This window comes from Mus pahari, chromosome 9 (genome assembly GCF_900095145.1).
Source record: "Mus pahari chromosome 9, PAHARI_EIJ_v1.1, whole genome shotgun sequence".
Taxonomy (NCBI): domain Eukaryota; kingdom Metazoa; phylum Chordata; class Mammalia; order Rodentia; family Muridae; genus Mus; species Mus pahari.
The window spans coordinates 59,697,244-59,713,537 of record NC_034598.1 but is presented as its reverse complement, the minus strand read 5'-3'; the positions used below and the strand labels follow the sequence as shown (position 1 = coordinate 59,713,537).

Here is a 16,294-nt window from a genome sequence, read left to right as displayed (position 1 = left end):
TGAAACCCAGATCTAGGGAATTCCCAGAGTCTGTCTGTCTGTCTGTCTCTCTCTCTCTCTCTCTCTCTCTCTCTCTCTCTCTCTCTCTCTCTCTCGTCATCAGCTTGCTACACTCTGTAGAACGCCAGAGATGTTTTTCCCAATAGGCCCTTTGTTTTATGATATTTAAAACTCTCCTAAGCTACTTCAATCTTCATGGGTTCCAAAATACTTTCCACTCCCTGATCTATTTTTCTCAAACATTTCGTTAAGGAATAGGGAAACTGAGGGGGTGGGGCGGGGTGGGGTGGATGACTTCTCCAAAAGACACGTTACAAAGACTTAGGCAATCAACTTAGACCTAAAAGAAAGATCATGACTTGAGCTCAGCATGTTACGACAACGCAGACTTTCCTTCGTTTCCTTTACTGTCGTCTGACTCCTCAGGGAGGAGTCTCACGAGTGTCTTCAGGGCTGAGAAAATTGCCAGATATTACTCTGCACCCCGCTGACAGCGCTCCTGTTTTTTAAATTCCTTGAATTTTTTTTTGTTGTTTTTAATTCCTTAATTTTTAATTGTTCTTCATGTCTCAGAAACATCTGGCTGCAAAGCAGAGTTACCCACCATGCTCTTCTCCGTGTTAGGAGCCCTGAGGCTGTACATCATCCTAGAGCAGAGGTCAGCAGCCTTCCTGACGTTGTGACCCTTTAATCCGGAACTGTATCATGCTGTGGTGCCCTCCCACCATAAAGTATTTTTTGTTGCTAGTCCATAACTGTAATTTTGCTACTGGTCTTAGGTGACCCCAGTGAAAGGGTTTGGGGTCACTACCCAAAGGTTTGAGGACCACTGTTCTAGATTGGAGTGGCTACAGCAGCAAAGAAGGAATAGCCCTCCTCCATCCTGGGAAAGACCCTGGATCAGGGAACATCCCTGGTGGTAGGCTTGATGAGGATGGGGAAGCTTTCTAGATGCTCCGAGTGGTTACTGTCTGAATCTTTTAGAGGTGGGATCATGTGTGTGAACACCCTATGTCCAGATAAATGAAAGCAGATGTCAGACTGGGAGGAACCGTGGTCATGGAAGTAGGGGCCCAGGTTCCAAGTCCAACTTGACCAGTGATTCAGTTGGCTAACAGGGCTCTTCTGATTTAAAGCTTTGAAACCCAGAAAAATTGCACAAACGGGTCTGTGATCCTGTCCAGACCCTGGGGTGGGAAGTGTCTTCCCATGGATTTCTAGTATTTTTTAAATAATTGGATCAATATGAAAAATTTCTTCTCGGAGCTCAAGTGGATTTATAGTTGCATTCGTTCTTCATGCTCCTCACAGTAAACTCATTCTGAAAGTAGGCTGTAGATTCCCACGATCAAAAGGGCAAGATGTCACTAGTGTGGCTTCTCTCTGATTATCCACAGATATGGCAACACAGGATGAGTGGACACTCGCTGCCAGGGAGCTGAGGGGAGCCATGACCGATCCAGTTGGCTCCGAGCTGGTCTTCCTATTATACTCTTATACAGAGAACGAACTGGTTCTTACTGGCCCAACAAAGGCCCAACAATGAAGACCTCCCTCTTTAGAACTCACTGTTATTGATACATCTTGTATAGGTGGGATGGCCCCTTCTGGGGACACCTGTCAAAGAAGGATATCAAATGTCCCCAGTGAGGACAGCAAGGTCAGAAAATGCTTGGCCAACCACGAACTTCCATATCCTTTTGCAAGAAATGAAGGTTTTAGGGATTTTGTGGTGGTATTAGTTTCTTCATCCTTTTGTTCTTTCTTTCTTTCTTTTTTCTTTTCTCCTCCTTTTTTAAAAAAAAGATTTATTTTTACTTAAGTGCACATTTGTGCCTGCATGTCTTTATGTGCACTACATGCCGGTGCCTGCCGAAGCCAGAGAACTTCAGATCCCCAAAACTGGAGTTACAGGCGGTTATGAACCACCTGATGTGGGTGCTGGAGATCAAACTTGGGACTTTGAGAGCAGTAACACTGTTCATTCCTGAGCCATCTCTCCGGCTTCAGGGCTGGGATCTGGTGAGACCAATGGATTAGTGGATGTAAAACACTCCCTGGACAAGTGTGACAACCTGAATTTGATTCTCCAGCACCCATCTAAGGCTGGAGCACATGGCTGTAATTTTAGCACTCATACAGTGACATGGGAGATGGAGATAAGAGAGTCCCTAGACGCTTACAGACCATGTGGCCTGTCGTGCGCAGCAGCAACCAGCAAGAGACTCCATCCCAAGGCAGAAAGCAAGAACTGTCACCCCAGGTTGATGTCTTCTGCCATGTGGGCCATAGTAGACACACAAGAATGCACATATAGACAAAGACACACATACACAATGATAAAGAGAAAATGATGTATTGACAACAAAATGGCTGAAACAAACTCTTTCTTCAGACTGAAGCTTCATAACCACTCTGGAATGATACAGCCATTCCCAAATCCAATCCAACGTTGTTCTTATGAGGGAAAAAAATAAAAAACAAAAATCCCCCACAAATCTCTTAGAGATGGAGGGGAACACTTTGTGCCTCAGCTTCCACACTGGAAAAAAAAATGAGGGCATCTCCAGGGCCCTAATACTAATCCTTCGAGAAGTGAATGACTTGCTCATGTTACGACTATTACAATGTCATGTACAGAGTAGCGTCTCATGATACATGGCAATGTGATTTAAGCGTGTCAATCCAAGGTCAGGATATGAAATAATATCCAAAGCGAAGGAGGGTCCATGATCACCCCAAGGTTCTACCCACTGACCACATTCTGTATGCCAAGATGCTTACAGATAATGTAGGACGTTAAAGGCAGCCTGGCTTCTGGTTGAGCTAGGTTGGAAACCCCGGAGACCCTGCAAGGGACAGTAGGCGTTTTGCCACACTCCTGGACACCAGGCTCCTAACACGAGGCCTCAGCTCTCCATAATTCTATGGCCATCAGTCATGGAAGGGCAATGCCCCAAACCCTTCCGCAGGTAGAGGACTTGACCACAGATCACTAGGCTCAAGACAGATCTCCATTTTAATGAGGCACCTAAAGGCCTGGAGGCTTAGCCAATTAAACTCTCCTTCACAGACACTCCTCCCTGTAAAAGGTGTTTAACCTCAGGCCCTCCCTGAGAAAGTAGGGTACAGTTTTGTTTTTTTTTTTTTTTTTTTTTTTTTTTTTTGCTTATCAACTTCCGTCTATGTCAGTAAATGTGTTTAAACCATAGACTGTCTCTTCTCATCGGGATCCACCATAGGGAGCAATGGGGCAGGCCTTCATCTAAAAAGCGCAGTCAAAACTCCCTCATCCCGCCACAAGTGGCCCTAGCCCTGTGGTGGAGTAGACACGAGACATCATTTAACCCACAAAATAGTACTTTTAGTTATTTATTTTTTGAGGCACATGATAGATTTATACTCCCTCCATCCATTTTGAACCAGATATGAGCTATATGACTTGCTTTGGCCAAAGAGTATAAACAGAAGTGACATATGTCCTATTGAGATGGTAGCTTTAGGAGGCAGTGGATGATGAGATCTGTTCCCTTACTGTGACTACAGTTATTATGGAAACACTGGGACACAGGATCACCACCAGCTGGGTCCTGAACGTGGAGTAACAGAGCCCTGTTTTCATCCATATTTGATATGCAATCAGAAGTAAATGATTACCATCTGACATCCCCATCATTTGAGAGTGGTTGCTCTAGCAGCATCCTAGTAAAACCACACTAGTACATACAGTTGGTGCAGCTATTACTAATGCTATCCTGGATGCTTGTTAATGTGTGGAAACAGAATGACATTTCTAAAACAGTAAACTAGAATCCATTTGAAAGAAATGCATTTGATCTTACAGAGATAATTCCACTTGGAGCCTTTTGACCAAATTTCTAAAAACTTTTTTTTTAACATTAAAAAAACTAAAAGGTCTTAGTGAGGTAGTTCAGTTGGTAAAGTGTGTGTCTGTAAGCAGAAAGACCAGAGTTCAGATCTCCCAGCACCCATGTAAAAAGCCAGGCACAGCAGCATGCCCCAGTACTGGGGTAGCGTGGGGTCAGGAGAAATGTTGTGCAGAGGTGTGCAGAGGCAGATTCCTAGAGCTTGCCTGCCAACCAATCTAGTCAATCAATGAGCTCTTCATTCATTGAGAGACTCTATCAAAAAATAAGGTTGCCTCCACACATCTACACAGGAACATGCACACTCACATGCATTTATGCGTATACCACATGCACAGAAACAAATAAATGAACAAAACCAATAGTGGTGGACTCAGATATACAAGGAAAAAAAGCTTCTGAAAATAGAATGCCAAGCCGGTGGTTTTCACTGACTTACTGTCAAGTTAGGGTTTCCAAAGTTGCTTCCTGCCTGCCTTCCTTCCTTCCTTCCTTCCTTCCTTCCTTCCTTCCTTCCTTCCTTCCTTCCTTCCTTCTCTCCTTTTGTCCTTCCTTCCCTCCTTCTTTCCTTCCTTCCTTCCTTCCTTTCTCAACATTTCCTGTATCTTTCCCAAATTAGTTTAGAAAGTCCAGACACTACACCAATACTACATCATTTAAATTCTAAATGAGACACAACACACACACACACACACACACACACACACACTACAAGTACAAAAAAAAACAACCAACCAAAAATAAAGCCCCAACCCACGTGCACATGATTGATTACCTAACCATCTTTGTCGGTGGACCAATGAAAAGTTTCTGATTACAAATAATTAACCGACATTTCCTCCCTGGGGAAGAAGCACGTTATTCAGGTGGGTGGCACTCCATGTGCCTATGTTTTGTTAAGGATGCTGCTATGCCAAGCAACAGAGTGGAGCCACTGCCTAGATCCATTCACAAACCATCCACGGAAATACTAAGCAGGGGGAACCTTGGGTCCGGGGACCCGCTTGTTTCTCTCTGAACAGCATTTACCTGCCCATTGCCTCTGACGGATCTCTCTCTCAGCCTCCAGTTGTCTTTGTGCAGGACTTGAAAACAACACCCTTGGTCCCCACACAGGGCAGCAGTAAGTTTCCTGACACGGCAGGATCTCGCAGAAAGTGATTTCGGGCACTTGCAGGGAGGTCTGGGTGGTCTCCGGGGTTGTATGGGGAGCTGCAAGGCGTTGAGCAGGAGGGTCACTCAAAGTGGTGGCACAACCATGTGACAAGGGAGAATGGGTGGGGTTTGTCACTGGGAGCAAGAAGACTGTACCTGAGGTAGGAGCTGTGGACGGCAGAGCTGGCTCTGGGGAGCTTGTCATATTGCTGGAAGAGTACAAAATGGTTAGGGCCTCTCAGGGCTGCAGACAAGGCTCCGAGATTAGGAACATTTGCTGTTCTTGCAGAAGACCCAGGTTTGGTTCCCAGCCCTCACGTTAGGGAATTCAGTCAGCTTGTAACTCCAACTCCAGGGGATCCAGGGCCCTCTTCTGGCCTCTTCAGGCACCCACATACACATATAGAAGAATAAATATTTTTTTAAAGTCCTTCTCTCAAAGGAATACAAGATCTCTTACCTTAGAGGGAGATATGGGAAGCGCCGGTCTTGATCCTTTAAGCTAAGTATGTAGAGGGCGACTATTGTCAAGGCACTGTTAAAGGGGGNAAACATGTGGTAGATTTGTTTCCACATCTATCTCAGTCAAGCTGCCAGCTGGCCAAAGATGTTCTCACAGGCCACACATACGGGAGGAAGGAGAGAGAGGCAGCTGGAGCTAGCAGAAACACCATGGAAACAGCCCAGTTAGGTTTTTCTGCCCAGGATTGAGAAAAGAAATAGCCCTGGACTCCCCGAGAGGCTCAGAGGGTACTCCTTGCTGAAGGAGCCCTTCACAGGGCCGACCCCTGGCCCTGACAAGATGTCAACTGAGGAAACCTGTCAACAGCTGGAAGTGTTAAAGTGAAGGATGAACCTTGCTTCCTGCTGGTGATGTTCATCCATGCTGTTAAGCTGGGAGATAAAAGGAGGCTGAGGTTGGGCAAAGCCTTTGGTCAGCTGCAGGATCTCCCAGGGTACAATGTATCAGCCAGAGAGAAGGAAGAAAGGAAGCTCAACAAAGCATGCACATAACGTGACTACAAAATAACAAAGGCCTCTTTCCTCCCCTTTACACAACTGATTCAGCAAAATTAAAGGGTTCCTTAAAGGTTCTAGGGTTTGACATGTGAATCCCAGCAGTGCTTACACTATCTGAACCATACAGAGCTGCTAGACTCTCTCATGAGTCACCCAGAAGTCTGCTGGAAATAAGGTCACCTGACTTGCCCCGATTTGTCAGCCTCACTTCACACCTTGCTTTCTAAACTGAATTCTTCAGTACTTTGTTCTCCCAGGAAGACAGTAGAGTTACCAACGCTTCCTAAAGACAAAGAGATGTGCCACAAGGGAATTCCTCCCGAGTTCTGGGAGACAGCTGCCCAGCAGACACAGTTCTTTCTGGGAAAGTGGTACTAAATCTAAAGATGTGTCAGACAGAGCCCTCAGTGTCACCCTGGACTGGTGACACTATAGGATCACTGTGGACCGATGTCCCTTGCTTTTCCTGTGCCTCCCCCTCTCTGTCCCCTCCACTGTGAATTATAAAACCTTTCCCCAATTCGTGCTTGACATCTGCCTCAAGGCGCATGTCAGAGGACTTGTAGTGCATTAGGATGAAGTAGACCTACGCTCTCTCCAGAGGCGTTGACCCTTCTCAGATTCAACAGAGACCAGGACTAAGCTTATCAGCTCCCGTTTGTGGTCCTGATGCTGTGCACTGGGCTCAGAAGATCTGATAACCAGACTTTAAACAGTGCCTTCACTCAGAACTAGACTCTCTCTCACCTCCTCACTCACAGGCACCCTCTGGAGCACATGAAGTATGTCTGCTAAAAGTAGAGGCTCGCCCTCTCCCTGGCTGGGGAGCCTAGCAGAAGGACAAATACTTAGAAGGATGAGGGGGGAAAAAAAAATGCAGAGGCTCCTGATGGGAGTTTGGGTCATGGTATAGAATTCCTGGGCATCTTCTTCCTCTCCCTCCTCCACTCTTCCTCTTCCTCTTGCCCCCACTCCCTCCTCCACTCTCTCCCCCACTCCCTCCTCCACTCTCCCCCACTCCCTCCTCCACTCTCTCCCCCACTCCCTCCTCCACNTCTCTCCCCCACTCTCTCCTCCACTCTCTCCTCCACTCTCTCCTCCACTCTCTCCTCCACTCTCTCCCCCACTCCCTCCTCCACTCTCTCCCCACTTCCTCTTCCCTTTCCCCTCCTCCACTCTCTTCCCTTTCTCTCTTCCACTTTCTCTCCCACTCCATCTTCCACTCCCTCCCAAACTCTCTCTTCCACTTTCTCCCCTCCTCCCTCCTCCTCACTCTCTCCTCCACTCTCTCCCCCACTCTCTTCTCCCTCCTCCTCACTCTCTCCTCCACTCTCTCCCCCACTCTCTCCTCCCTCCTCCACTCTCTCTCTTCCTCCCTCCTCCCCACTCTCCCCCACTCCCTCCTCCACAACCACTTCAACTCCTTCCCCCTTCACTCTCTCCCACTTTCTTCCACTCTGTGCCCAGTCTCTCCCTGATTCCCACCCTGCAGCCACCCCTCTTTCTTCCTCCCCCTTCCCCACCTCCCACCTCCATGCAGAGGCAGAGGTCAAAGCAGCCATAGCCTCCCTCACTTATTTTCACGGGGTTACTCTCTTAGTCAGGGCTTTGGTTTCATTGCATCAACATGTTCCCACAGTTCCTGGTGTCTCTTAATGCAAGGCTTTCAGTGAAGAAGGCAAAATGTGCTGACGGATGTCAGTGGCCAGGCCACACTGACTTTACCAGATTTCATCCTCACCCCTCTCTCCCAAGTAGACAGAAAGGAAAACAAAGAACTTGAGAAAACTACGTGCAAAGATAAGACCACACACACACACACATCAAAGTACATAAATCGGTATCTTTACTTCAAGTTATGAATTTCAAAAGGGCTCCCTCCTCCTGACGCTATCAACCGTTAGTGCCGGATTTGCAAACCTCCTTGTCTTCAAAGCAAAGAGAAGGTCAGAAAGACAAGGAGGAGGAGCCCGGCGGCCGCACAGCACCGAGGTTGGTCTTACCAAAACGCCATCACGGCAATCAGCACTGTAACCAGGGTCTGGAAAACCCAGTTAGGACACGACCGCTTCCTTCCTGAGGACAGGACCTGTGAGAGGTTCGTGAAGAGGGACAGATCAGCGCAGCAGCTGTGGCGCCTGAAGTCCTGAGCAGCAGGGATCTCTGCTGCCTCCTGAGGCCGGGGACTGCTTCTTACTTGCCTCAGTTTACCCCTGCCCCTCTGCTCTTGCACCTCTGAACAGGACAATCTCCTCCAGAGCCTCTGCCGCATGCTGCAGGCTATAATGGCCAGTCCTTTTCCCTGGTGTCTGCCAGGCAATCTTGGTTTTTATTGAAAGAAGGCCAGACACCAGCCTCCTAATAGACTTGGAGAGATCCAAGTTCCTCCAGATAGGAAGGAATAAATCCCCACAGGAGGATGTCAGGGAAGCCATATGAAAGGATCCTATCGTGCACACCTTACAGTGCATGGGGTCCCATCCCCCCACCAATGAATGACGACATCTCTGGGCCCATGTCTTCTTTATTCTTCCAGCCATTCAGGGACTATTTACTCATTGATGCTATGTACAACCATAGAGGATATGAAAATCAGTAAGTACTGTCTCTAGGAAGGTAATGAAGCACATTAGGGCAGATACATAAAAGCTGGCGCATGGGGAATGGGAAAGAAGTAATGGGGAGTGATGTGTTTCCTTCCTTCTCACACTACAGAGTGTTCCCCTCGAGGGACCAGCCACATATAATATAACATATATATATATATATATATATATATATATATATATATATATATGGTATATAGTATAGAACAGAGTTTCTTCAGGACATGGGGAGGAGAGTTGAGAGGGTAGTAGAGACAGAGGAAGTCAGAGAGAGAAGAGAAGAGAAGAAGAGGGCAGCCATGAGCACATGGAGAGAGGTGGGGGAGGGGAATGAGGTGAGAGGACAGAGTGGGAGAAAGAAGGCAAGAGAGCAAGAGAGAGAGGAGGGGGCAAGCAGCCCCTTTTATAGTGAGTCAGGCACACCTGGCTGTTGCCAGGTAACTGTGGGGCGGAGCTTAACAATGTGATTTTGACCAAAGGGTCTACAGGAATAGGAACAACTAAGAAATTACCTTAATTACTTCTCGGACTTGTTATCTGGTTAAGAAACATGCTCTCCAGTGTAAAAGTGTTGAGTCTTAGACTTTAGCAAGCTCACAAGCCTGGAGGCTATTAGAACAAAGTCCTCTCCCATGATGCCACTGGAAGCAAGTCTGGAAGTCACAGTGGCACCCTTCCTACACCTCGCTGGGAGTATCCTGAGGATGCCTGAGGGCTACCCAGAGAGAGGGTTCGATGGAGTTTGTGGGGTTGATTGAAGTTAATAACATCATTCTTAGAAAGAGTATCCCCTCATCAAACTGCTCTCTACAGCTGCTGGATTCTTTCACATCTCCTTGATTCCACTCACGGTCCTTTGGCCACACATTGGGAAATGACTGAGAGTCAAGTCCTGTATAAATCTCCTCTGTATTATTGATTCTCATCATCCTTACAAAATACTACCCGGATGCTTCTCGGGTTACTAGGAGGGGTCCACTTAACAACCTAACAATTCTCCAATTTGGGTATGCCTAAGGATTACTGTAGAATCGGTCAAATATCTAAGTGCCCTGGCAAGTTCTGTCTCAACGGGTTTTATTGGGAGTGAGATATCTGCATCCATTTGCGGTCCCTTCTCCCCTCTCCGACTTATTCTGAATTCTAACTTGAACTGTGAAGGCTTCTGCCTCACCTTCCACTGTACATAGCAGCTGCCTGCCTTTGGGAGACAGAGAAGTACAGAAAAGGAAAGGTGGTCCTACTGATTGCATCAGCACTACACAGAGGTGGCCTTGACTTCCTCCAGAACGTGTCTTGTCTAGCATGGAGAGCTGTGCCGTCCCTACCCACACTCCTGAGCGCCTAGAGGTCCGGTAGCTGTCCCCAATAGCGTGGCGATCATAAGCAGTCACTACTCAGCCTAGGCACACCTAGTGACCCAAGGAGGCCTCTAGAAGCAGAGGTTCCCTAGTGGCAGGCAAGGGAGGTCAACATCACGGAAACAAGAGAGTGCTACCATGACAGCACAGGGGTGACCAGAGTGTCATTGCTTGTATCTTATCAAGCTCCCTGGACCATTTCTGCTAAACACATGAGAACCACAATGATGGTGGGTTTGAACCATTAGCAATCATGAGTGTGGGCTGAAGAGACAGCTCAGTGGTTAAGAGCACTGGATGCTCTTTCAGAGGTCCTGGGTTCAATTCTCAGCAACCACATGGTGGCTCATAACCATCTGTAACGAGATGGTGCCATCTTCTGGCATACATGCATACATGCAGGCAGGCAAACCACTGTATACATAATAAATAAAGCTTTAATCAAAACCCAATCACAAGTGTGTACCCAGCATTTGCTGTGTCCAGGCATTCTGAGTGAGTGTTTTGTGTACACTAACATATAGCATTCTCACAGTCACTCAGCAATGCTCGGAGGAAGATGACCATCCAATCCACACTTGGAGACAGAAGAAGAAGGTGTAGGAAGGCCAAGTTTCTCGCCAGAGATATATGGCTAAAAAGTCTTGAAGCCAGAGTTTGAGTTCAAACTTTCTGGCTTTGTAGTCTGTGGTTTTAGACACTGTGCTCTGCCACCTACTTGTTCTGCCTGTAAAAATGGAGGAAATATCAGGCAGCTTAGGTATTATGCAAAATGTCTTTATGGCTCATCAATGAATACATGAGCACATATGTGCATGTGTGTATGTGCACATGTGTGTATGTGCATGTGTGTGTATGTGCATGTGTGTGAGAGAGACAGACAGACAGAAAGAGACAGGGAGACAGAGACAGAGGCCATGCATTTTCCTCTGCTGATGAAACATTTCTTCCTACAGAGAAAGCTTCTTAAGATAGGAAATAAAACTTCAAAACATCTTCAGGAAGCCATTGAAACTGACCAGATTCACTAGGTTGCTCCTGTCCTGAGTATACAATCAGTAACATGTCTGAGTGGCACTCTTTCACAGACAAGACAAGCTGCAAAAGACACCCAGACAAGCCCAGCCCCCTGAACAGAGCAGATGACAAAAGACTACCTGAGCTGCCAGGAAAGGGCTCAGAAGACAGAGCCACCTGGATAGGATGCTCTCCAACCTGCTAAGCTGCCTGCAGGTGTGCTGTGTGCTCCAGGTTCCCGGCTCTGTGAGCTGACACCCATGCTGGGGTGAGCTTTGAGTCATGTTTGCTTCCCAATTAACCCCTCATCCATACTCCTGTAAATAACCCCGATAAAATTCATTGGCTCACCAAATTGGATATCACTTTTGTGATATCCATATTTTGGTCTGTCATGGGTTCTTTATTTGAGATGAGTACATATTTGTTCATGTCTCCCCAGGGATAAATGTCTCACAGCAATACATGTATACATACATACATACATATTTATACATACATACATACTTATACATACATACATACTTACACATACATATATGCATAAACAAGTATAAAGATGTCTACGTGTATATGTTGATGTTCCATGTGAAGGCTGTTAGATGGGGTTCCTTAAGAGATGGGGTTCACTAGAGGGGCTCATGTAAACAATAACTAGTAGGTCATGTCTGAAGTGGTCTGGACATGTTCTGGACTTTTTAGGCTTTTGTTGTTTAAAAAGAGTTAATAGTCATTAACACACCTGCCGAAGAATGGAAAGGAGGGGAACAGACCAAGGAGAGGGTGCTGATCGATTCCTCTAGAAACTTGTGTGTGTGTGTGCGTGTGTGTACAGTGTGTGTACAGTGTGTGTGAATGTGTTCGTATGTTTGCATGTGTGCACCTGTGCGTGTGTGTATGTGTGTGTGCATGTGTGTGTACAGTATGTGTGAATGTGTTTGTATGTTTGCATGTGTGCACCTGTGCATGTGTGTGTGCATGTGTGTGTACAGTGTGTGTGAATGCGTTTGTATGTTTGCATGTGTGCACCTGTGCATGCGTGTGTGTTTGTGCGCGCGTGTGTAGTGTGTGTGAACATGTGTTTGTGTTTGCACATTTGCGTGTGTACACCTGGGTGTATATGTATATGTATGTGCTCGAGCACACACGTATGTGAATGTGTTTGTATGTTTGCATGTATGCACCTGTGTGTATGTGTGGTACTTGTTATTGTGGACCTAAAAACAGGACCACTCATGTGTGAGGTGAGCTCTACCGTGAGCTACTCCCACAGCTTGTCTTCTGCGTTTTGATTTTGAGTCAGGGCTCTGACAATGTTGTCCAGGTTCATCCTAAACTCATTTTATATCCAATGCTCTAATAAAAAGCAGGCTTTGCTCTCTGCTCTCTCCATCTTTCTGCCTCTGCCTCCCACAGCTCCCCCATGCCCCATCCCCCAGTAGCTGGGAGACAGATCTACCCCAGGAGGCAGGCTAAAACTTCCATTTACATTTCAGCCTTTGGACTAGGGAACAGCATCTCCGTTCATTTATATTTCAGTCTCTTTACCTTGGTGGGCTTTTTGGAACCTGTCCTTCTGGCTGAAGATGCACTAACAGCTCTGCTCAATTTGCTTAGAGAGAGAGAGAGAGAGAGAGAGAGAGAGAGAGAGAGAGAGAAAATTGATTACTATTCAAATGCCTCTGTAGGAGGTATGTGACAATGGCCCAGGCTGTCACAACTCAGCAGTAGGACCTTCCTTTTGTAAGACAGTGATAATTTGAAAAAAGAAAAGCCACAGCAATTGGAGTTCTTTTGTGTAGGGGGTGGGGTGGGGCTTTAGTAAACATTAATGATTGCATTAACATTATTTTTGTCTTTTTAAAAAAACAAAAACTAGAGCCCAGAAAATGGCATTTAATTCCTTAGGAACTAAGAACAAATATAACTTCCCTCACCCCCATCCCCACCCCTGAGAATCAAAAATGATTTTTCATTTCAAATTTAGAAATGACCACCTCTTTCCTCGAAGGGACAAGCATCTTTTTGCTAATATTTCCTCTAATGGTCAAGGTGCTTAAACGGAGTGTTTCGTTTTAAAAGCACTGACAGAAAAAGTAACAAAGACATCAGAAAGGGTTTGCATCCTAATTATAGTCCAAGGCAGGCAGGGCTAGGAACCTCAGTGCCTGAAAGTGTAACTGTGTTGCTTCATCCACAAGGCCAGACAGAGTGGTCTCCTCTGCGAGGAACCCACTCTTTGCCTTCCCTAAGTTCTGGACGTACCTGATGGAACTGGCTTCACTGATGGAGGACTTCCAGCTGCTACTGAGGCGTTTTAGCCTGGCCAGCTTTTTATTCCATATTTCTAACTCCTCTATTCTTTCTTCCAGATTGTTGGTGAGTTTGCACAGCTGCTTCACGGCCCCTACATTCTCCATGAAGATCTGGTCCTGGAAAGGAACACAGTGCAGACTGCAGAGCGCTGTAGCATTTGAGGCCACCAGGGAACTGTCTGCGCTGCTCTATCCAAAGGCAGAAGATGCTGCCGTCAACGGTTGTACACCCGAGATTTCGAGTTCACTCTGGAGAAATCTGAAGTGGTTCTAAACTCAGGATAGGCTACCCACACTGCCAGCTGGGCTGTAAAATGGTTTCTGATCAGTTTGCAATAAAATAAAAATATGTCTTTGTAACGGAAGTAAGGAAACTGAACTAAAGGACATTGTCAAGTCTGAAGTCCAAAGACATAGCATCTAAGACAACTGTGCTATGTTGTAAGCCTATAAAAAAGGAAAGGGGAGCAGGCATCCGTGGGCTGATTCGTGTGGTCATTGCTAAATCCCCTTACAAAGCAACTGCAGTTCTCCCTGATAAAATGTGCACCAAGTTGTTCAGGCTCTAAAGGAGACTTAGCCAGGTGTTGTGGCATGCATCTGTAATTCCAACATCCAGAAGGCTGAGGCAGGAGGATGATCATGAGTTCCAGCTAATCTGGGCTATCCAATGAGTTCCAGGCCCAACCTCTGCTATAGAGAGAGACTATATCTCCAAAATAAAATTTAAAAATAAAATAAAGACAACAATATTACTCTAAAGACCCTGGCTTTTCACTGAGTTCTGCCACCAGGTAAAAAAAAAAAATGTGACAAGCTGTTGAGACTTCAGCTTTTTCATTTGTGAATGTGACAATAATTCTTGAGATATCATATCTTCTTTAACACCTCTGGAATGACTGTGTGTTATTCAAATTTTAATCCGACTCTCAAACAGAATGTTTAAAACACACTTAGCCCCTTTTGTTCAATGAAATTCACTATAACATCTGAAGAGACAAAGAAAGACTGGAGAACTCACCAAAGCCAAGATGCCCAAGCCACATCCTGCCTGACCCAGGGTTCAGCTGCATGATGTACATGTGACTTTCTTAGTCATAATAGAAAGCACTGGCAAGCTTTTGTCAGATTTCACCCTGACCCCAAGACTTTGTCTCCTTTTCTTCTCTCTTCTCAAAAGTTCAAAGTTCAAAGCAGTGCCTACTCCTACAGGGAGAGCAGTCTGTCCCCATACAGTGAGGACCCCGAGGCCAATGTCTCAAGGTTATCTATGGCTACAATGTAATGGGGGGGGGGTGTGTTTGGATATTTTCAAACCATGAAAAGCAATCACTGAAAAGGGGAATCAAAGGATGGTATCTGCAGGCATGGAAATGACGTAGTTAGACCTGTTATTTTGAACAATGGATATTGTTAGCACCAGGATACTCCAAGCCCCAGCCTAACCATGTGACCGTTGACCTGCGTTGCCAGGACAATGACCCTCAATCTCGCAACCCACTTGGCTCAGTTCCCACCCTCACTGGTGTGACGTCATTTTCCGTATAAATTAGGGGATCACCCCTCTCCTCGCTCTCTTCCTCTTCTTCTCTTCCCCTCTTCTCCTCTCTTCTCTTCTCTTTCTCCTCTTCTCTGCTCTTCTACTCGCTTCCCCGCGCCCATTCCCACATAATAAACCTCTCCCATGTGGAACCACCACCTTGGCTGGTCTGCTGTATGGTTTATCCGCTCAAAATATAAAAGATATATGCTAATACAGTGTGGCCACGGATAGATACATGACAATAGAGGATCAGACAGGCTGAACATTCCAGAGTTAAGGTTCCGTTTGTGCAATTTTAAAGACACATTTGTCCTGAGAAGCACTGAAAGATCTTCATCTCCAGCCAGCCAAGGAGGTCTAAGGAAGCCCCCGATCTTGTCAGTTGGCCATTTGTCTATATTGGGTGTTGCATGCTATCTCCCTACCCAAATGGAGAATCTGTGGTGGGCGGCCATTGTGTTGACTCTTTGTTAAATAGCAAATCACAGCAGGCAAATTGAGAAGTGCCAAGTTAGCAGCTTGGAAAAGCAGAAAGCTTTGGGAAGCAAAGGACCAATAGGTTCATCTCTGAGGCCCGTGTTTGCGTTAAGGGTGTGTGTTTGAGTGTGTGTATATGTATGTGTGTGAGTATATGTGTGTGTGTAAGTATGTGTATATGTGTATGTGTATATGTGAGTATGGGTATATATGTATGTGTGTGTAAATATGTGTAGATGAGTATGAATGTGTGTGTGTATGTGTATATATGTATATATATGTATGTGTGAGTGTATGTATATGTGTATGAGTATGTGTATGTGGAGGGTATGTGTGCATGTGTGTGTGAGTGTGTAAGTAAATGTATATGTGTATGAATGTGTATATATCTATGTGTGTGTATGTGTGTGAGTGTATATATGTGAGTGTGAATATGTTTGTATGAGTATGTTTGTGTGTATATGTGTGTGAGTATGTATGTGTGTATATGTGTGTGTGAATATATGTGTATCTATGTGTGTAATTGTGTGTGTGTGTGTGAATGTGTGTATATGTGTGTGATTGTGTGATTATGTGTGTGTGTGCCTGTATTCTCAAATTTACCCCCAAAAGTGTTTTCCCATAAAATCTTACTAGATAGCCTTTAAAAAATCTATCTAAAAAACTCTAGTGATAAAACATGCAATGGAGCAGAATTTAGCATTAATCTATCAAAATTACACATGTGTTTATTTTCTGAGCCAGTATGTCCATGTCCAGAAATCTCTTCCCTAGACTGACTGGAAAAATGCAGTGTAGTGGGGAGAGACTGACATACACTGACATACACTGACATACACTGACATACACTCAAACACTGTCAGGAGAGACTGACATACACTCAAACACTGTCAGGAGAGACTGACATACACTC

General features: G+C 45.7%; 1 protein-coding gene across 1 annotated transcript in view; it reads right to left on the bottom strand.

Annotated features, from left to right (window-relative positions):
* Myrfl (myelin regulatory factor like) overlaps window positions 1-16,294 on the bottom strand; it is a 119,404-nt gene that overhangs the window by 14,702 nt on the left and 88,408 nt on the right. Inside the window, exons 14-19 of the mRNA XM_021205470.1 lie at window positions 13,312-13,478; window positions 12,595-12,658; window positions 8,066-8,151; window positions 5,503-5,577; window positions 5,199-5,251; window positions 4,917-5,099 (exon numbers count right to left, since the gene is read on the bottom strand). Coding sequence (XP_021061129.1) covers window positions 4,917-5,099; window positions 5,199-5,251; window positions 5,503-5,577; window positions 8,066-8,151; window positions 12,595-12,658; window positions 13,312-13,478 — 628 coding nt within the window. The remainder of the gene's footprint in view (window positions 1-4,916; window positions 5,100-5,198; window positions 5,252-5,502; window positions 5,578-8,065; window positions 8,152-12,594; window positions 12,659-13,311; window positions 13,479-16,294) is intronic.